The sequence below is a fragment of the Pantherophis guttatus genome, chromosome 4 (genome assembly GCF_059756535.1).
Source record: "Pantherophis guttatus breed Tessera chromosome 4, ASM5975653v1, whole genome shotgun sequence".
Classification (NCBI taxonomy): domain Eukaryota; kingdom Metazoa; phylum Chordata; class Lepidosauria; order Squamata; family Colubridae; genus Pantherophis; species Pantherophis guttatus.
The window spans coordinates 35313168-35335407 of NC_142066.1; the positions used below are offsets into that span (position 1 = coordinate 35313168).

General features: G+C 37.3%; 1 protein-coding gene across 3 annotated transcripts; it reads right to left on the minus strand.

Annotated features, from left to right (window-relative positions):
* Positions 1-11947: 11947 nt before the first annotated feature.
* LOC117668980 (uncharacterized) lies at positions 11948-21022 on the minus strand. 3 transcript variants are annotated; one of them, XM_034423052.3, is made up of 4 exons: positions 20788-21022; positions 15747-16690; positions 14425-14551; positions 11948-14076 (listed from the first exon to the last, which is right to left on the minus strand). In XM_034423052.3, exons 2-4 carry the CDS (start codon positions 16575-16577, stop codon positions 13586-13588), a joined length of 1449 nt encoding a protein of 482 aa, XP_034278943.1. In that variant the 5' UTR covers positions 16578-16690; positions 20788-21022; the 3' UTR covers positions 11948-13585. The 3 variants fall into 3 exon arrangements, with proteins under 3 accessions (XP_034278943.1, XP_087748062.1, XP_034278942.1); XM_087891936.1 differs by having other exon boundaries at positions 11948-14073; positions 20788-21021; XM_034423051.3 differs by lacking the exon at positions 20788-21022 and adding an exon at positions 18705-20445.
* Between the last annotated feature and the right edge of the window lie 1218 nt (positions 21023-22240).

The following is a 22240-nucleotide window of genomic DNA, read 5'->3' on the forward strand; positions in this document are numbered from 1 at the left end:
CTCCTTGCCTCGTGTTGCGTTGGCTTGCGTCTGGCCGGATCCAAAGTGGCTTCCGCTCCTTAGCACACAGGAGCTAAGCATACAGGAGTTTTCCCCATAGAAGTGGCACCCATCTATCTACTAGTGGAGAGAAAATGGCCCTTTAAATCAAGTCAATTTGAGAGGCCTTGCGGGTGGCGCCTGATCCCCGAGAGCCAGAAAGAAGAGAAAAAGATTCTGTTATGTTTTTTGGCTCAAGAGTTTGGGATGATTTCAGTGAGGGAAGTATCTGGCGTGCTGGATAAGGGAGTTGCCTTAAACAAAGTTGATGGTTATACAGTATTATTTGGAATCACATTGGGAGAAAGGTGTTGTATTTGAAATGTGTATTGTGTGTGTGAAAATTTATTTTCCTTGGCATGTTTTAAAGAAGTTTGTTTTTCATTTCATTCCTGACTGGTTGCCTTCTCTCAACTCCTCTCAACTTGGTTACAGACACTTAAAGTCTTGTTTTGGTTTCCCTTAGGTGATTGACCAGACTCAAAATAGATGTGGATTTCTGGTCAATCCTCTCCTTGTTCTCCAGAGGGCTGGTATGGAAAAGAGGAACTAGTTTATAGTGAAGGGATAGTGGCAGCAGAGACCTACTGTAATAGTCCAGTTCCTCTTTGCCCCAAAGTGTTATTACCTCAGAAGTGACGGGTTTTGGAACTGGAGCTGGCTTGACCTGAATTTCCTTATCAGAATTAAAAATGCTCTAGTTATTGTCTGAATTGCTGATAAAGAAACCTTAACAAAATACAACATATGTATTTCTATACATATGGTAATAGAAGGACAGAATTATTTATAGGGACCTGACTAATTTGGGATTTGGAAACTAAGCACATTTAGTTCTGGACAGGACTTGAGTGGGAGATCAGACAAAACTACCAGGATTGGGAAGTTGAAACACATCGTATTGGACAATGGTGGCAAATTCTACACATTATTGAGAGGAATAAAGCTCAACAAAGTTGAGCTTAACTCGAAATTTATGCTATACAGGTAGTCCTCGACTTACAACAGTTCATTCAGTGACCATTCAAAGTTACAATGGCACTGAAAAAAGTGACTTATGAGCATTTTTCATACTTACGACCATTGCAGCATTCACTTGGTCACATAATCAAAATTAAGATGCTTGGCAACTGGTTCATATTTATGATGATTGCAAAGTTCTGGGATCATGTGATCACCTTTTGTAACCTGACAAGCAAAGTCAATGGGGAAGTCAGACTCACTTAACAACTGTTACTAACTTAACAATTGCCGTGATAAACTTAACAATGGTGGCAAGAAAGGTAGTAAATTGGAGCAAAATTCACTTAACAAATGTCTCACTTAGCAACAGAAATTTTGAGCTCAATTGTGGCCATAAGCCAAGAGCTACCTGTATACCCCAAGACACTCTTAAGAGTAATTCTGACTCCCTAAATCAGAATTATTTGCCAGCCTATTTTGAAAAATATTAAAATCCCATTAGATAATTGTGAGGAGTTGTAGCAGCAATGAACGCACCAATTTTAATTTTTAATAAAGTAAATATTGATAAATTAATCCATACAATAAAGGCTACATATTTTTAAAAGTGGGAAAGAGTCCTGAAAGGAAAATTGTTTTAAAAACATTTCTATAAAATATTGGCACCAAACATAACACAAATAGCTAAAATGTGGCCCTTTTGTTTTAAATGAAGACTGAGGAGACGTTCTGCCATTCGAATCTTTATTCCTAATGTATTTTTATTGATGCTTTTCAATACTGAATTCAGAATTTGAAAACATAAGTTTTTCAAAATAATGTTGTAACCACTGATGGTGGAATAATGGTTCTGCATCACAGCATGCAACTGGATGTGTCTCATCATATGGACAGCACATAATGTCTATCAGTATGATAAGACATGGTTTAAATAAACTGCAGTGCTTTTGCTGAATATTTTTTTTTACTGAATTCACAGTTTACATGGATAGAAAAGTTTCTTGTTATAGTTTCCTGTTAGAATTTGTCCCACAATTACAGAGGACATTGTTAAAAAGAATAGAGCGCATCCTTATATCCTTATATCTATCAGTGTTTATAGATCACATAAGCCAAGTAGGATGATATAACACTTGCATCTTTAGAAGCACTGCTTATTACTGGTTTGCTGTATCTGGCAACTATCAAAAGTGAAGGCAGTACATCTGGGCCTTCCTGTGGGAAAACCAGGAAGCTGGTGAACATGACCACCAATTTAGTTGTTAGAAAATGACTTTTTAGTATTCTGCACAATCCTTTGATGGTTCTCTATAATAGGTTTAACAGCTTGGTCCTATTTAATTAAACACAGTGAGTGATTTCAGATACATCTAATTTCACACATTTCAGTTGCATAATCTGCAAAATGTATCTTTCCTTGCAAGAGGATTTGAGCTATCTTCGCAAGAAATATTGAAAAGGTTGTTTGGCTGGTTTTGCTAAATCACAGAACATTCATATTCTTTGGATTTGGTTTTGGATATAGATTAGAATGTCGATATGTACCTCCCATATGTGGAGGTTTTTTATTCAGAACCCAATGAAATGTAAGACAGGTCTACAAATAAATACCTTTTTAAAACTGAGCATCCTTGTCTTTCCTTCTTTGTGCGTTAGCTGTGGAAATTTTCTATACCTCAGTCCTAGCTTTTATTTAACAGCTACAAATCTTTAAGCACATAGATAGGCACTGCCAGCCTGTTTTTATGATGGGTGGCCAAGTCTCAATTAATTATTTATTTCAAACTGAGCACTATACCAAAGTTATATGAGAGTATAATATCACCATCTTCACTTTTCTAAAATGACAAGTATTACGGTGGTCACTAAGACTTATGTATTGTTGTTCAGTACATATATGGCACAGGGTAATACTTAAACTGAGGGATACAATAGGTGGCATTTCTCCTGCTGCACAATATCTTGATTTCTGTTTGAGGAGCTAGATTGAAGGTTGAGGTCAAAGAGGCCTTTTCCAACTCAAAGATGTACAACAAAGATGTACTGGCAAGGAAGCTGGCAAACCATATAAATGGAGCAGCTACAAGTAATAAGATTTTGGTTCCCCAGGAAGGAACATGTGGTATCTTCTAGGAGGAACCCATTGTGCATATCCTTGAGCTCATAATGTGCATGGGGCACCAGATCTAGTTTATCAGCTACCAGATCTGCATAGACATTAGGACAGAAGGTGTAGTACAATGCAATCACTGGTATCATATTTAGACTTGAAGTCTCCACATGCAAGGCCTGGAGATCCAGTAAACCCTAAGCCCAGGAAGCCGGAACCATAGGAGGATTGAGTGCAGTCAGCAGCTTATGGCGATGGGTACTAAGATGATCAAGAAATACTGGAAATACTGTTTGTAATGCAGCTAGGCAGCATCAAGCTGTCCAATTGAAAGGATCTTGAATAACAGTGGGAAAAATATCTTATTAATTTTGAGAAAAATCTATTTTGAGCAATGTGTACCCAATTTCTATATTATTGGTGCCTTTGCATGTGGTCTCTGAAATTGACTTCTTTTTTATTTATCCTGTTGGAGCAGTAAGAAGATTGGCTGCCCAGCCTCTATTACATTGCACCTAGGCCCCAAGAATCGTCTAGTGCAGGGGTATCAAACTCAAGGCCCGCGGGCCACATCTGTCCCGCGGGATGCTTAGATCTGGCTCGCACGCTGCCGCTGGAAATAGTGAAGGACCAGTGCGCTATGCCCCTGCCAGTAAAAATGGAGCTTGGGGTTGCATGTGACCCTCCCAGCTCCGTTTTCAGCCATGAAGGCCTCCTGCAGCCCTCTGAAGTGAAAATGAAGCTCTATTTTCACTGGCAGAGGGCTGCAGGAGGCCATTGCAGCCAAAAATTGAGCCTCAATGAATGACATTGAGCTGGCCACGGCCACCCCCCCCCACGCCCTCCCCATCCCCCAGGGTCAAACACAACCCTGATGTGGCCCTCAATAAAATAGACTTTGACAATCCTGGTCTAGTGGTAAATGAGGCCAGAATTGGAGCACAATCAGTGCCTGACAGAACTGGAATGTGCACACTATTTCAAACAGCATCAAAAGCTTGTTCTCCCTCTTTAAAAGAAAGTGAATTGGCTGTAAAATGTTGCCAAAAATTGAAGAGGGGAAGTTACTAGGAGATAATTGAAAAAAATTAACATATACTATTTATAAAATTACATTCTACTTTTTCCAGGGAAGATGGAACTTTCATGATGAACTATAATATTTTTAAAGAAAATCCTCCCAAACTGGTGCTCTTCAGATGTCAATTCTCAACCATTCTATCATTCCAACACATCTGGAAGATACCTTGTTGAGGAAGACAAGGCTGTGAGAGAGATTAAGAAAAAGGCTTTAAGAAGTATGATAAATCCTTTCCATAAATTGTGAGTTTAAAAAGATTTTATATAGAGATTTGAACAGCATCCAAAATATTAATCCCATCTATATATTCTATATTAACTTCCTGAGATATTCTAATTTGAATAGATTCTCAGTTTTTATTCAATTTATTATAGCTTATAGTTTCAATCAGATATTTATATCCTGCTAATCAGGGTTCCTAATATGTATGCTTAATTTCCAAGCCTGAGAGTGATTTTTAGTTTTTTAAAATGATATATTTTATAATATATAGATTACTAATGATGTATTGAAAAAGTGTAATTTCCATATTTTAGTTACATTGTTTACTTATTTGTAATTTATTCCTTTATATGACTTTAATCTCTTTTTGTTCTACTCCTCCTCTAAAAGGCTTAATTTAAAAACAGGAAAATATTTTTTATTTGTATGCATTTATATGATTATGTTAACTTTAATATGTACCATGACCAAATGTTTAGTTAATCAGTATTATTCTCATGCTTCCCAATAGTGGACAAGGAAAAATCTAAGGAATCTTAGGCAAGCATGTGCATGATTGAGGCCTGCACATGAATACACATATACAGATAGTCCTCAAAGTATAACCACAATTGAGACCAAATTTTCTGTTGTTAAGCAAGGCAGTTGTTAAATGAGTCACCTGATTTTGCCATGGTGGTTAAGTGAATCACTGTAGTTAAATGAATCATGAAGCCATTACGTAAATCCGGGTTCCCGATTCACTATGCTTGTTAGAAGCTGGCTAGGTAGATCACAAATGTTGATCACATGGCCCTGGGATGCTGCAACCATCATAAATATATGACGAATGCTGAGTACCTGAATTTTGACCACACGACTAGTGGATGCTTCATCAGTTATAGGTGTGAGGACTGGTTGTAAGTCACTTTTTACAGTGTCGTAACTTTGGTCACTAAACAAATGGTTAAAAGTCGAGGACTACTGTACTGTACACACTGTCATTCAGATGGTGGGATTTTGACCAAAACTTATTTTTGATAAATGAAAGTGTACATGGAAAAGTCTATGGAAATCCTCCCATTTTTCAGATTCAATGTTAATGTAAGTGCATGAGTTATTATTTCCAATTGTAAAAATCTTCTGTATATTACTTCTGATTATATCATAAACAGCTATGTTTAAAGAAAATAAGATTTTCTTGTTTTACCTCATGGTGGCATTTTATCATTAAGAATCTAAATTCTATTAGGGATAACTTAAGTCATTTTAGATAATGCATCTAATAATTTTAAAGAGGGAGGAGTTTTTCAGAATCTGTTGCACTTATAAATTTACTTGACTTCCATCCTTTGGGATAAGCTACCCCTTCTGGTTAGGATTCTTCTCTTGCTCATTCTTCTGAGTTATGCCCTACAACATCATAGCTTGTGTGTTATATGATCAGAATTAAATATAGCAATATATTACAGATATAAATAGGGGAGATTAAATGGGACACCTGAGTTAGTTTCCATAAGTTGTATATTTTTACATTTCTTGGGATTTTGTTTTCTGCAGTTTGCTTCGAAGTTATTTTTAACTAATTGCTGGAAATCAGATAGTACTTAAATAAGGTGAAAAAAAAAGTATATCAAATATATTTGAAAATGATACCTTAGCATTACAAAATTAATTATCTACCAGCAACTATATAGGGACAACGTACCATTCTTGCTGAAAGGCTTTCTGTGAACTAATATACTTTGCTTATTCTAAAAGGAACCCAAGAAGAAAAAGAATAACATAATACATATGGATATATTTTAATATATACTTTAAAAAAACATCAGTAAGAATAGTTCCCTTATTTGTTAAAAGCAAAAATTATGTTTCAGTTTACTGGAATTTTCATATAAATCTAATGCTGGAGATTCACTGCAGCTGTCAAATCTTACTTCTGAAAATGTTTATGTGAAAGAATAACATTGTATATCCACTTAAGTATGCACATTTGCACACATGAAATCCAGTACAGAAGCCCCTGTCACCTGGGTTCCCTTAAATTCAGCCCAGAAATCTCTCAACACTGAAAACAAATTCCATCTGTATGGAGCTGATGCCTGAAGAAATCTGATTTCTCTCCCAAACTTATGATTTTTATATATTATATACCTATCTCTGCATACAGAAACACACTTCGAAGTACAAATGTGTGCATTTAATACATAATGCAATAAATCAATATATACACATATTATGATGGAGCATGGGCGAAACATATACTAGAAAGGAAATATATACAGATCGATAGGCATGTTTCTGGCTGTGTTTGTTCCTTATGCTTCATAGAATAGCACAATATCAGGAGCCCTGGTAGCGCAGCAGACTAAAGCACTGTTATTAACATCAGCTGCCTGCAATTACTGCAAGTTCAAATCTCACCAGGCTCAAGGTTGTCTCAGCCTTCAATCCTTTCTAAGGTAGGTAAAATGAGGACCCAGATTGTGGGGGCAATAAACTGACTTTGTATAAATATACAAAAGTATGAAGGCTATTGCTTAACGCATTGTAAGCCGCCCTGAGTCTTCAGAGAAGGGCGGCATATAAATCAAATAAAAAAAAAAAAGGAATAGAAATAGAATGTTTTTCTAAATTCGACCAATCCACAATTCTGAATCCTGGTCCCCAGCCCCAGCCATTCCAGCTGCAGTGCACCCTATGCTGTCTTTTAACCAAAAGACTTTATTCCCTTCCTTCTGGACTCCACAGTATGGTAGAACCATATCTGCCGGACTGTCCCTGATCCTGTCTTGGATCTTTACCTGTCCAGGGTGCAGTCCGAGCTCGGGGAAATAATCCCCCGGCATTCCATCTAGCTCTTGCTGATTCTGGCCGAAAGAAAAGGCGAACCGCACGCTCCCCCTGCTGGAGCTTCCAGCAGAACAATCGATTTAGAATGACGTCGCTCAGCCAACGTCGAAAAATTAATGAGGGATGCTGAGAGGAAACAATAACTTGAAGGATTTTAGGTGAAAGATTTTGCAGTGTTAAGAGGTGACATGTACCTCTAGGCATGTGTAAAGGGCTTTGAGTCGGGAAGATTGACATTCGGAGTATTGGTGAGACAAGGGTGCAATTCCCTGCATTTACACTCTTGCAGCGTAAGAATTTGTTATTGCATGCAAAGCGAGCTTTAACGATTGGGAAAATGCTTCAAGGACATAGTAGTTCCAAGCAGGCCAACCTGCAAGCACATCTTTGTGCATGTGTTAAGTATGGAGCAAGTTTTTACACTGCACATGCCCAACAATGCTGTCATCTTAACAGCCCCAAGGCAGCCAAATCCAGAATCATTATGTTATAGTAGTTATGGTACTGGCCTATAAGCAAAGAAACCCAGATGCTAGTTCCCCTTAATATACTGGACAACTCTGACTTAATTGTGTTCTCTCAGCCCAATCTATCTTGTAGAGTTGCTCTCTACAGAAAAACGTCTTTTACTGCACTTATGTATACTACTGTATACCAGTCATACCTATTATCAGGTCCAAAATAAACCCCCAAATCTACTGTGACAATGTTTCCAAAGTCATTTCATTGGAGCAGCAGCAGTGGCTTGATCTTGGGTCAAACAGGGAATAAATATTTGTGAACAGTAGACAGAAGATGGTTATACCACTCATGCTATCTGCAACTCCCATCCCCCACTGAATCTGATATGTATTCAGATTATTTAGATTGTCATAGCTCCTGTTTGAACTCTGTAGGAGCCAGATCTCTGATAGACCCACTATACTATGTATTTTTGAAAGCAAATGGAATTTCAAGTATGATACCTCACCTCTCTTGTAGGAACAGAAACTCACAATAAGTGGCAGGATGGATTATTCTGCAAACAATTTATTCCTGCAGATGTAAATGTCTTTGAATAAAAACTGGTTTTTCAGTGCCCTTGCTCTGTTCTGCAATTTACAGCTCAAGTACTATTTTGATGTTGTGACATTTTTGCTAAATTAAGTTATTATAAATTCCACATGAACACTTGCATATGTTACTACATACATTCCTCTTAATATCTGCTTTTTCAAAGGCACATGCTTGTTGAAAATATTTTTTCCATAATGTGCATGTATCAAAGTGATTTCTGAAGCTTTTATGAAAATTCCAGAACTTGCTTTATCGGTTAATTCTGAATTTTATGGAAGAGTGGGAGAGTCCTTTAAATATTTATACTTCTTTCCATTCCCAAGTCTTTCTGAAACGGAGACTGGGGACATAGATCCATTAATGGCTGCTGGGCTATAAAATTATTTCTAGCTGAGTTTTTAAGACAAGTTGTCTCAGGTAAAGCTGTACTTGAGAACTTCCAGCCTCTGGTTCTGCTTCAGTTGGAAGCCTTCATACATGTACAATATTGATAATTTAAACACGTACCTGGACTTTATCCAAAGATAAACTAACTCAAATAATCAAGCAATTCAATGACTTCAGGATCTAAGGCAATGGCAGAGAATCTGCATAACTCAGGACTGATGTGTTAGATTGTTGTGATCTCTTGGCTTTTCAGTTGTAGATATTTTATTACCCATTCAAATCACATCTTCAGTGCTATGATCAACATTACCCCTCAAGACATATTTGAAACATCTGAATATTTTTCATTCTAAATTCCTGACTGGAAAACATTTGTGAGAACTTGGGGCCAATTCTAATATCTTCCTGGCTATCTTTTAGTAAATGATTACAGTTTGCAGACCTGCCCATAAGTGAAGTGGGTGACTCAGCTGTGCCATTGTTTAGCAGAGATGCCAAGTATGCTCATGATGAGCCTACAGATACAAAAGCTGATATGATGGATGAAAAATAAAGCCATCTTGAGAGGGGGACACCTGGCAATTCCATCACTAACATAAACTGAGGAATCTGTGAGTTTTATAGCTTATTTGGGGAATTTAGTTGTTCTAATTGAAGTTAATACCACACCAAGGAAGATACTAGATTAATTTTCTTTCAAGTGAACAATATCCCAATCAAGAAACTGCCAAAGAGCCAACAGTAAACAGCCCAGCCAAAGAATCTCTAAGACCATCCCCATCAACACAGGCAGGGCAACCCACCAGAATATAACAGACAGCATACAGCACTCCTTACTAGCACTGACTAGCATTATCTAGTTTGGGTAATGAAATATCTGTAAGAAAACAAGCTCAGAGTGCACCAAGGACCCTTCATGTCAACCCTGAGCTACAAATATTATCCTTTACAAGGAAGATATCTTGGAATGTCTCATTAAGGAGCAGCTCTTGATTGCCTTGCCTGAGGATATGCAGAGATGACTAGGGGAATATCATCCAGAAACATGTGATAAGAATAGAAAGAATAGAAAGAAAGTTGTCCACAATGGACAACTCAAAGGGCGAGGCCTGGGAAGCACATCCAAGTTAGTAAGCATCCTCCCCCAAACTTTTGAGCTGTGAATAGCCCCATCATAGATCCAGACTAGGTCTCATTCAGGCCTCTGCATGGAATCCACCCCCACCCCCCTATCTTAAGCAATATCAGCCTGTAGGGCATGTTCAAATAGTTTAGAATTTTAAATCAATTCTTTTTTTAAAAAGGGGGGAAGAATATATAACATGTTAACAAAGTGTTTGGTGCTGTTACTTTAGGCTTATCTTTTTAGCAAGTATCTTCTTTGGAAAGTCCTTAACAAGCCAATAGAGCTTTTAAGGACAAAAGAAGATTGTGGTATTATCATTCATGAGGAACTTGTCAAGGATTATTCGGAAAATTTAAAAAGTGCCTAGGGTAGGGAAAATATTTTAACTTCCAAAATTCAGGGAGGAAACGGTGGTAGACCTATCTATTCAAATACTTAATTGGTTATTACATCATATTTGACAGTATCTTGCAATCAAATCTTTCAGTGGAGAAAAATATTACTATCATTTAACTGGATGGAATAATGGTCATGATAAAGATTAGAAAGCATGCTAATACATGGCAAGCAGATTCCTATTTTTTCTTTCTTAGTCATTCTCTATTGCCTAATGGAGACCAGAAGATTTTAATTTAGTCTAAATTAGGACTACCAGATCTTGGAGCAAAAATCCAGATGCAGCAAAAGTTAGGGTTTTTTTTACCATCTATTAATCATCCAGATGTTTGCAGTCTGGATTTGGTATATTAACTGCTGGGTCATGTTGAGAGATAATGTCTGGGCTCATACAATAGTCTAATTTTATTTTGCTTAATTTTAATAATTAACAAATTATCATGAAGCAAACCATGGTAACATGCAGTATTTATGAGAACTGCTATGGACTGACATGATGTTACACAGCTTCTTGCAAAGCTCAGTAGGAATTTAAACCTGGGTCTTCTTTGACTCAATCCAAGACCCCAAATATCATATCATTCTGGCTATCATGTCTTTAGATTAGATGATGTTGTACTGAATGTTTTATTTACTAGATTCTGTGTGTATTTATAAATACACACACGCTAACAATACTCAGTTTGGTATTGTGGTTAAGGCATTAGATTAGAAATTGGAAGATTATGAATTCCATGCCACTGATAAACCACTTCTGAAAAATCTTGCCAAGAAAACTACAGGGAATTGTCTAGGCAGTCTCCAAAAAACAGACACAACTGATTGGAAGAACCCCCCCCCCAATTGTTATTGTAGAATGTTTTGCATATTCAAAGAATCACATGTGATACCGGTATCTATGTGAAGATTTAAAATACAGAACTGAGTAAGATTGTTTTATAAACAACCAAAGTTTTCAAAAAGAATTTTTTGAATTTTGTGGAATGTTTCTATTTCTGTACTACTTTAGCTGATGAAAAGTACTGAAAATGTTAAAGCATGCACTTTTTGTGGTATGAATTTGCATTCTCTTTCTTATAGAGTAACATAGCTGCTGCAATTGTTTATTTAGCTGAAGAGGCAATGGTAGAGTTACCTGGACTCTCAGTATAGAATTTGGATTGCCAGTGGGCATTATGGATGTGGTCTGCTGATTTCTGGCAGCAGATTGGATGTAAGGAGTCTTTTCTACTCCATGTATAAAGCATCAAAGAGCCATTTTTAAAAAATCTAGCCAAAATCCATTTCTTTTCTAACCAGATGGGTTGGAATTACCATTCTCTAATTTCTAATCAGCATGGCAATCTCATACATCTGCACACTAAGTTTTGAATACACTATATCTGTGAAGATATATAGTAAACAAATTTCATTTTATTTAATGGGATTTTAAAATGAATAATTGGTGCATCTGTATGCTATGTATTACTAAGAGATAAATCCCATTATATTTAGATTGATTCCTATATACCTGTATGACTCATTGTTTATATTTTGCAAGTCATTTTGGCACCAGTGAAATGTCCTATGAAATGCCAGATCCACTGCCAGTGGTTTCAGTTGGAGCTTGCAGGTGATTCAATCCCCAAAGTATTTCATATGGCTAATATATTCATAACTATGAGTTTATAGCTAAACTACAAATTAATAAAATTATCAACTCCCAGTTAAGTGAGAAATGAAGAACTATAAATTCTGATTACATTAAACTTCTTTTAATGTGCAAACTAGAAAAAAATAAAGCTTTAATAAAAAAATTACAAAAACATTTTTTTTTCTCTTAAAAAAACTAACATTTACATGTGCAGCTATAACCATTGCAAAATTCCAAACATGCAGTTTTGGTATATCAACAGTGTTAGAGGGATTAAAATTGGTAGTGTTAGAAGACCCTGAAATACTTACGATGTGCTTGACAGGAATTTACAAACAGCCAGAAGATGAAATTAGAAAACCACTACTTACAGTACACTCAATTTAATTTTTGCCCCATCTTCAAAACACAAGATTCCTCAATTCTTAGCCAAATCAGTATTTAAAGTCACCATTTCAAAAGTTTGTCATGTGCTAATGAGAACTATTGTCTGACAAACACAAACTGCAAATTTCCTTGGAAATGAGGCCAACTTCTCCAAGAGATGTAATTCAGATGAGTTAAATCAAATTCCTTGCATTTCTAAACCAGGTCATTCTCTAGATTTTATCTCGACTCTGGTGAGGTTTTTTGGAAAGCAATTCTATTTTCAGGAAAACAAACATCCTAGGAGAGAAAATTCTAATAAAAAAGTTCCAATGAACCACAAATATTGTGAATTTTACCATCCCTTATTGAGGCACTGTTAAAAAAAAAAAAAGGTACACACACAAAATTGACAGATCAACAGAACAATCCACACCTCTCTCACAGTTTCAAATACAGAATTTTCAAGATCTCCACAAAAGAGGCACTGGATTGAAGGCCTTTAAGGTGACATTCCATTACGTATTACCTAGAAATTTGCCCAAATTTGTAAAAATTTCATAAATCATTAATTAGCTAATATATGACTGGATACATCCATATGATTTTTATGCATGAGCAAATAAAGACATTTTTGCACTTAAGAACACGACTGATTAACCTGAAAGCGAGATTTATTTTTTATTGTTTAGGACGTTTGCAAAATTGATATTTACGAAAGAAATTCTGTATCCAGTTGCAGAGCCTCAACAATCTGAGCAGTTTATTTAAATATATGCCCTTCAATTGAGTGTGCAAAACATTTTGAGGTCAAACCATTCCATCCTTGAAATGTTCCATTCTGGCGTGAGAGCATCTCTTCTAAGAATACAAGAGGGGGTCCAATCTTGAAACTCATTTAAAGATCAGACAGCTTTCAGTATACTCAGATATCAAAGTGTACTGACCTTGAAGCATTTTGCACATTTCTATGGTCAATCACATTTTGATTTCTGGGGATTTCTGGGGAGGGATAGGGCTGAATTTCCACTAGCTTTGGCTGTGTGATTGTCTAGCTTTCTTCTTCTGACTGTGATATCAATAAGAAAATATTTCTATTACCAATGAAGGTTACAACTTTGCTGCTCTTCTCCCTTCCCTTCCCCTGGATGATTTTAGTAATTAACAAATAACAAAACATTCAATAGGTGAACTGAGCTACTGAAGGCATTTTTTCTTCTATCAATATTTATGGTAACTGCCTTGTCACCAGAAAGTGGTTCTGGCTTCTAGAAGAATCTTGGGCACGGAACATTTCCCTGATTTAAAGTTATTTCCTAAAAACTTCTTTGCACATTCAAGTCAGCTATACTCTTTTTCTTCCTAGGATTCAAGTCAGTTAAAGGATTCGCCTGCATCTTGCGTCGTCTGCTCCACACTGTACTGTAGTTCTGAACTGCCTGTGCATTCACAACACCCAGCCTTTCGCTCTAGGCTCCCTTGCCCTGAATTCCGCTTTGCATTTTTCCCACACAATGAACAACGGTTTGATTCTTCTCGCACGTGGGTCCTCATGTGGTTCACCAGGTTGAATTTGTGCAAGAATCTTTTCCCACATTCAGTGCACTGATGGGGCTTGACCCCTGTATGTACTCTCCGGTGTCTGGTGAGGGTAGATTTACGTGAGAAGTTCTTCCCACATTCGGGGCAAGGGAAAAGCGCTTCTTGCTTGTGCAAGGGCTGTTTTTTCAAAGCTAGCTGACTGTTGGGTGTCTGGTGAGCAAAGGGAGCCACTTGCAAATTGGGAAGAAGGCGATTTCTCTGTCTTTTTGAACTTTCCTGTAACAGATACTCTTCCTCATTTTTAGTCTGTATTTCATCACCTGCTGGATTAAAAGAGAAAAAAAAGTTATTACTATTCATGTAACTATACACTAGAAAGAGTTTCATCATCTTCACTTTTGCAAGAAGACGAACACTTAAATTATTTAGTTACAGATTGATTTTTTTTTCCTGGCAGCCGTTGTTAATTCCACAACAATTTTGCAGAATAAGATATGGTAAATAGTTTATGACTGAAGAGTTATTTGAACTAGGATCTTCTTAGTCCAGAGTGACTCTTTGGCCCAATTTGGTCCCTTCAGATACTCTTGATTTTCAATCCCATAATCCCTAACTAAATGACTGTATTACCAGAGTTGACCCAAAATATTTGGAGTCTCAAAAATCCTTACCTACTGAGGAGGCATGCTCATTCAGCTCTTCCTTATTTTCTCTGCACAGCACCTGCTGGATATCTGAGACTACTTGCTCACTTTCTGGTAAATTCACAGACTCCTCAAGCATATACGGCCCTAGCACCTGAAACAGACACCATTCAAGGCAAAGGAATACACCAACCAGAGGGATACAGTAGTGTCAAGGAAAGGTAGAATGCAAATAGCAACACATGAGAAACATCTTCAATCATCTTTAGTCACTAGGGAAGCCAGTGGTGTAAAATAGATTAAAATATGTGTGTGTGATTGTATAGGTGTCAATCCGGGGGAAAAAACCAGTTCACACATGCTGACTTTAACCTAAACCTGGGAGTCACCAAATCCTAACCAGACAAAGCCAATTCTGGGCTGGATGCTACCAATTGCTACACCTTACAAAATGCATGGAATCTTTTATTTTATTTATTTATGCATGGTAGTTCAGAATTCATACTTGCTTGACATAAATGAACAAAACCTGGATCTCTCCAAGAGTCTTCTGGTACTTTTTCTGTGAATTTTAATAGTATATAAGGTTGCCTGTATCAGCTGATATTCATTTAAATCATTCAGGTTCTTGCAGAATCTATTACTTGGAATCCTGACACTCTGCTCTAAAGGTAGGAAATACTTTTTCTAGTGAAGGAGAGGGGTGTCAATACTTGTGTGGTTAAACAATGTAAGAGAATACATGCTCCCTGTGTCGCTTCCTCACTTTCAAGTTGTTTTCTCTTTGTGAACAAACAGGACATTTAAAAAGCAGTAAAAATTTCAGCTCAATGAATTTTCATGGTCAGTTTCAGAAATCACTTTCATTATACTTCAAAGAATAGTTGTATATAAATAAAGTAAGCACATTTTTAAACTATTAAAATATATGTAGCATTAAACTTTTCGTCATAGGACATTTTGACATTAGGGATGTTATCAAATAAACACTTGCCTGTGAAATAGGTGTCAAATGGCCTTTATGGAACGTGACCATTTCTGTTATGAACATCAAACCTGAGTCACTCTTTGAGCTGCTTGTAAAATTTGTATTTTTTAAAAAAAAAAAATACACAAAAGAGAAAGTTCCTCCTCATGGGAGCTGGGCACTACTAAATAAAATTGTAAAACTAAAGAAAAAAGGGTGGGGGGGGATGATTCAGCAACAACCAGCTCCCTAAAAGTAGTTTTTTCCCCCCCAATCCTGGATTCTATCATGAGTGTAGACAGAAGCTGGTGTTGTTAAAAGTGATTTAAACATTGCATGTTCGGACATAAGCTCCCAGGTTTCATGCTGGACCAGTGCTCACCTGTTGATCCCATCTCTCATTGTCTTGCTGCTTCAGAAGAAAATGTTCTGCCAAGGTTACTGCCTGAATGCAGGTCTTTGGATGATATTCCTGAACCCACTCTTGCATTTCCTCGGGCAAGATAGTCAGAAACTGCTCTAGGATCAATAGCTCTACAATCTGTTCCTTGGTGCGGCTCTCTGGCTCCAGCCAGCGATAGCAGAGCCCCCGCAGCCGAGAACAGACGTCACGGGGCCCTTCGGCCTCCTGGTAACGCAAATGCCTGAAATGCTGCCTTTGCCTCTCCAGACTGACAGCATCTTCTCGTAAGATTGCAGCTTTTACTTTCCCATAATCCCCACTTTCTCTGGGATCCAAGCTGTTGTAGGCCTGGAGGGCAGCTCCATTGAGGGCTGGCACCAACCGGGTCACCCACTGTTCCCGTGGCCATTTGCAGGCTTCAGCCACATCCTCAAAAGTAGTCAAGTAGGTCTCAATGTCTTCTGTTAAGGTAAGTTCTGGTACTTGCAGATTCCTCCATGCAGGTGATTGAACTGGGGTAAGTTCTGGAGTTGGCAATTCCTGCCCTTGGATTTCCCAGCGTTGGGGTGCCTCTAGTCGTTCATTCCTGGTTTGCTGTGGTGTTATTAGCCGGAGACTTCCTCCTCCTGTTCCTACCGGTACAATACGATATGTTTTTACTGAGCCTTCTGACATTCCTAATGGATCAGAGCCTGCTGGGTCTGGTTCTTTTTCCATTTTCACCAATGGTTGCACTCGTTGTTCAAATTGTGTCTGACATTGGAAGTACTGGGCCACCATATTTCGCTTTGCTGCTATTTTTCTCCTCATTCTTTATTTGGATTTGGAGTTTAAGTAGGCTTTTGCTGAAGCTTTCAATAACTGGTCTGCCAACTAGAGAGGCTATCAAGTGGAGAAATTCCTTGAATGGTTTGGATCTCAGACTAGAAGGATAGACAAAGACACCACAAACAGGAATATGAACAGTTTTTTTTTAAATTTTTAAAACTCAGTTACAATAGAACTACCTATTTTAATATGTTAATTGATGGCCCCAATACATGCTACCAGCACAAATCAGACTTGACTGCCCAATAAGATGTATAACTATAATTAACATTAAAAGAAAACTAGATATGATTACAGGAGCAGGCTGGAAAAGGGTACATAAAGCTAGTATTTGAAAAATAAATAATATATTTCATCTATCTTTTGCTGCTTCCAAGCTGACCAAGCTGCATTAAAAATTACTTAAACTAATTATTAGTACCATAAAATGACTGTGTTATATGACTTTCCTTTCAGGTTAGCTAAACTGGAGAAAGCAGGATGTTTTGATTAAAGTTTTGATTAAAGTAATCTATTCAGCTATTAAAACTAAAGTCTAAATTTGACTGGAAATAAAGAAGCAGAAAGGAATGGTTTAAGCTATTATTAGTTTTATGTAACTTTCCATAGTTTTATAATTCATGGTTTGAGGCCAGCTAATTTATAATTGATCATAGTTTATATAAAAAACTGTTGTACCAGCCTGTGCACTGGAAATTTGGCATCCTCCAGAAGTTTTGGCCTGGACCTTTCTAAAATTGATTATTCTAAGTTGTGATGAATCTTTCTCTAGGGCAGCATTATTCAAAACACCAACTGCAGAATAATATCTTGCTTCTGAGTATCATTGGGGAATCTAGTTGTAATAAAAATATGCTGGACTAAGGTGGGCCCTTGTCTTATCCAATGGGGTTGTTTTTATATTCAGTAGTTATTTAAGTTATATTGCCCTAGGTTGATGGAAATGGTGGAAATTGAAATCCAAAACATATAGAAGCATTTCACATATTCAGCACTAGATATTATGAACACAAACTTTTTTGTTATCTAGGCTTGCTGGAAATTTTTAATACAATACAGAAAGGCTTAAGGAAAAAAACCCAGAAGATAAAAGTTTGCTCCATTAGATATATATAAAAAGAAATGTTTGCAGTATTTTTTTCCTAAATAAAAGGAAATAACAGAAACACAAATTCATTCTCAAAATTACCCCAAACTGAAACAAGAGACTATGTATTAATTCAGCTCTGAATTCTACTGGCTGGGCATTGAGCCAAGAAACCCCAAAACTTTTTCAACATGTACCAAAAAGAACTGACTAGATTTTTTAGTGTGCTAATTCAGTGGTGTGAAATCATGGTGGAATTAACTATTATAATTCTAACAATAATATATAATGTAATCAATCATGATTAAGTAAATAAAAATACAGTAGTAGTATTTTTTAGCTACCTCCATTAAAAATATGAGATCGTTGTTTAAAAAAAAAAGAGAGAGGATCTTTTGGAGGTGGCATTTTTAAAATATCAACCAGATGTACTCCTTTTATAATCTGTGACAAGTGGATGGAAGGTTTTCTGTTCGGGTTGACCATCAAGACAAAACCAAGAATTATATTAAATCTCAATTTACAGATCATAAATAGCCATCAGTAGAAACGTAACAAAGATAAAGTGCCTTTTCTAAGCATGCAATGCTGGTCAAAAGTAAATTTAGGATTTAGAAGTTTATGCCTCACTAAAAATTAATCCATCTTTCCAAATATTCCTTGCTTGCTGTCTGGAGAAGGAAGGGATCAAATTCTTAGGAAGCTGGAATACAACAGGGTCTAAGTAACTCTTAGAAGTATCCAAATTTCTTTAATAAGGATTTTAGACCACCATACCAATATCTAATTCTCTGCAAACAAATTCATTGTTCCAAAGAGCAGTTTCGCTAACTGAGGCATACTCAAGATATTAATGGAACAAAATTTCTAATAAAAGTTTCAAATAGAATATTCTAGATATTCAGATATTCTATCTGAAACTTTATAAAGTTTCTCTAGATATAATAGAAAAGAATATTTTCAAATATAAGTACAATGCCAGAATAGATATGGGAGGGGGAAGACAAAAAATGAAATCTTACTAGTTTTGAGTCTTCTACTGATCCAGCCTTGCCAACCAAAAACTGCAGATTCAGTCCCGCATGTGCTTGCTTGCCCACTCCAAATGCTTTACTTGATGTCAGTTTTTTAAAAAAACCGTTTAAGACCCCTCCTCAAAGACTTAGTTGACTCCAGCCTTTGCAGTCCTCACTTTCTTGAACCTGTTATTCAGGAATCCCTCCCCCATCTCAGAGCATGCTCAGATTAACAGAGTTGTGCAACTCACTAGGCTTCATTGCACCCATGTGGTCTCTCAACCCATTTTAGATTTCCCACAAACAGTGGGGAACTGTTAGTATGCAGGCCATTGGTGTGCTTGCAAACAAAAGCCCACCCCATAACAGAGCATTAACTTCACAAAAGCAAGCCATCAGCTATCCAGACTGCCTGGCTCCTTCTTTTTCCAGAGGTCTGCCCAATAAACTTCTTTATAAATACATGCACATCATTTTTATATGATGCACCATTCTATAGCCACAGAATCTTAACACCTCAATTTTTTAAAAAATGTATAAGCATAGGCTAAATGGGTCAGACTGATCCTGAAATAAGAATGTGCTCAGGAACAATATAAATAACACCAACAGAATATAATGTTCCTAGAAAGAGAAAAAGGGTTGAAATTATCTACTGGAACGCTTCTCAGTAGGGAAATAGGAAAAACATAACTATTTGATTTTAGGCTGTCATGAATATTTGAAATGTCTGTTCAGAAGAAGTTTTACTTTCACTGAAACATATTTGCTATTAAAAGCTTTTAAGAGTGATGTTTATCTGAATATAACATTAAAACATTACATTCATGTACAAGCCATGGTTAACTGAACCATAATGAACCCAATCCAATTTTCCGGGTACAAATATTAGACTGACCACAGTGGTTGATTTCACAAAGCAGGCTAAAATGTGGTGGGCTATACTTACTGTGCAAAAGATCATTGTTATCAGACTGTCCAGATGACTCAAATAAGTGGAGTCAAATGACTTGCCTCAAGGAAGGTTTAGATTGCAATGATAAAACAATTTAAGATAAAGGTCTCTTTGGACAGAACTGATTCTATGGAAATGTGTTACATCCATCAAAGTTTTCTTGGCAACAGTACAGATATGGTTCAACATTGCCTTTTTCTGGAATATTTTCTTAAGTAACTTCCCTCAAAATTAGATAAATAAAATTTACAGAGGCCAAACTGCCCTGCCCTGATCTAGATTTAAAACAATTAGATACAAAAGATACTAGGATTATCCTTGGGGTGGAATGGAGTAGGAGTGTGTGTGTTTGAGAAAGAGTGCCTTGGGATGGAGCAGTATATAAATTTGGGTAATAAACATGTATCTTCCGCTGATGTAATAAAACCATAACCCTAGATGCCCTTGCTTAAGTATAAGCCCTACTGAAACAATACTTATATCTATGGCTTATATTTATGTAGGCACTAGATACAGCCTGTGCTTTTTAAATACAAAATAAATTAATTTGGCATTCAAAAAGATGTTTTATCACTCTCCTCCTGGACCACCAGCCTTTAATTCCATTTATTTTACATCTAAGCCTGTGTATAGTATTGAGGACCAAGGTTGGCTGCGTTCAATTAAGTTTAGTCCCCGAAAAGTAACGCAGGTTGTATTTGTCTAAGAGCCGGACTGAAGCTGCGATCTGGGAGGAGTGTTATCTGCTCCGCCCATTGATTATTAGGAGGAAGATTAAAAAAAAAAAAAAAATCCTGAACAGAACTCCTGAACAATATTTCTGATCGCTTCTGCCTCAAGATCCCCCCCCCTTTCCCTTAATGTTAACAACTCTGACAAGGTCCTTCTCCCAATTTATCTTCCGTCCAAAACAGTGGACTTTTTAAACTAGCACGTATTTACCATGTCAGACTAGTTAGACCCTTCCTCAATTTGCTTCCTCCTTCCCTTTCCCAGCCAGTTTGCAGGTTGCAGAGAAGTCTTTATCAGGAAGAGATCTCTGATCTAAAACTGGAAGCAACCAGATTCTTTAACCCAAGCCTTTCACCTACGGCGTTACAGCTGATGGAGCAGCTCCAAAGGGAAGAACTATACCTTTGTCGAGCCCTGGCTGAAATTAAGTTCTGCCCAGCAGCGTGCACTAAACACCAATCCCAGTAAGATTCGCGACCATGGTTTCAAATAAGGAATCCTGGTAATGCAACTTTGCCCAAGGATGCCGCAGGCTATTTCCCTTGAGCTTCTGCCAGCGGATAATTTCCAAATTAAAAAAAAAAAAAAAAAAAAAAAGGTGCCGGGGCTCAAAGCTGCCCGGAAGCCACTTCCCCCTGACCCGGGAAGTCCTTCCCCCTAATCATCCCAAAAATGTAGCAATTGACTGCAGTGATGCATTGCAACGGGAAGGTATTTTGGAAATGTTTGGGAGGGTTTTTTGTTTTTGTAAAAAACCCTTTCTTTTCTCTTCCACCTTCGGGTGCTTATTCATTTATTCCCACCGTTGAGGCTTTCTGTGCAGAAAAGCAGCTCCCGGTGCTGCGAGCAAATTCTCACAGTGGAAAGTAAGGTGAGAACGAGTGAAAGGGGCAGCGCCTTCAGGGTCCTAGAACCATCCATCTCGATTAGGGAATTAAACTCTTAGACTTTTAAGACTTTAGTTCCCCAATTCTCCGATCCCCCCAAGACTTAGAGGATTCGGTATAAACATTTTTAAGAGTTTGGGATGAGGACACAGAGAAGAGGAGCCGTCTTGGAACAAGACGGTAGAGATTAGCTATAATACTTTGGTTATTGTGGATGTAGGAAATACAAAATTGGAAGCCTGAGTATTTCTATTAGACAATTAATTTTCCTAAATGCTGTTTTAGGGAATCCTCCCCTAAATATTTTTTTGGTTTTTTTTAATTTTTTCAAATTTAGTCTGTCACTGTACCTTTAAGAGCAGATTTATTGGCAGATGACAGTGCCTAATCGACCTTGGCTGATCTCAGAACAGCTAAACAGAGTTTGGCTGGGTTAGTAGTAGAATAGGCATTGGAAATCCAGCCATTATAGGTTAGACCACAGTGTGGAAAAGAAAGAAGAAATCCTGGAAGAAAAGTCTTCGGCTTCAAAGGACTCTCTGGCGATATTGCATTTTGGGCCAGAAATTATTTGTTGTTTGGACTCTCAATTTTCTGATAATAAAGGAAGTCCAAGACCAGTGTCCTGTAATTTGTTCAGCCCAGAAACAGTTTTCTTCCCTGATTGTTTGCATATGGGTGGAGGAAGTGATTTCTGAAAAAGCAAAGCCATCTGATTTGTTTTGGACATCTTTCATAAGAGATGACAGGATTCCTAGGAAGGAGAGAATAGCATTACTAGGGAAAAAAAACCACTTCTCATGGACAATGTTGCTTCTGGATGTTTTAGAACAGGGGTCTCCAACCTTAGCAACTTTAAGACTTGTGGACTTCAACTCCCAAAATTCCTCTGGGAGTTGAAGTCCACAAGTCTTAAAGTTGCCAAGGTTGGAGACCCCCGTTCTAGAACATATCTCCCATAAGTCCCA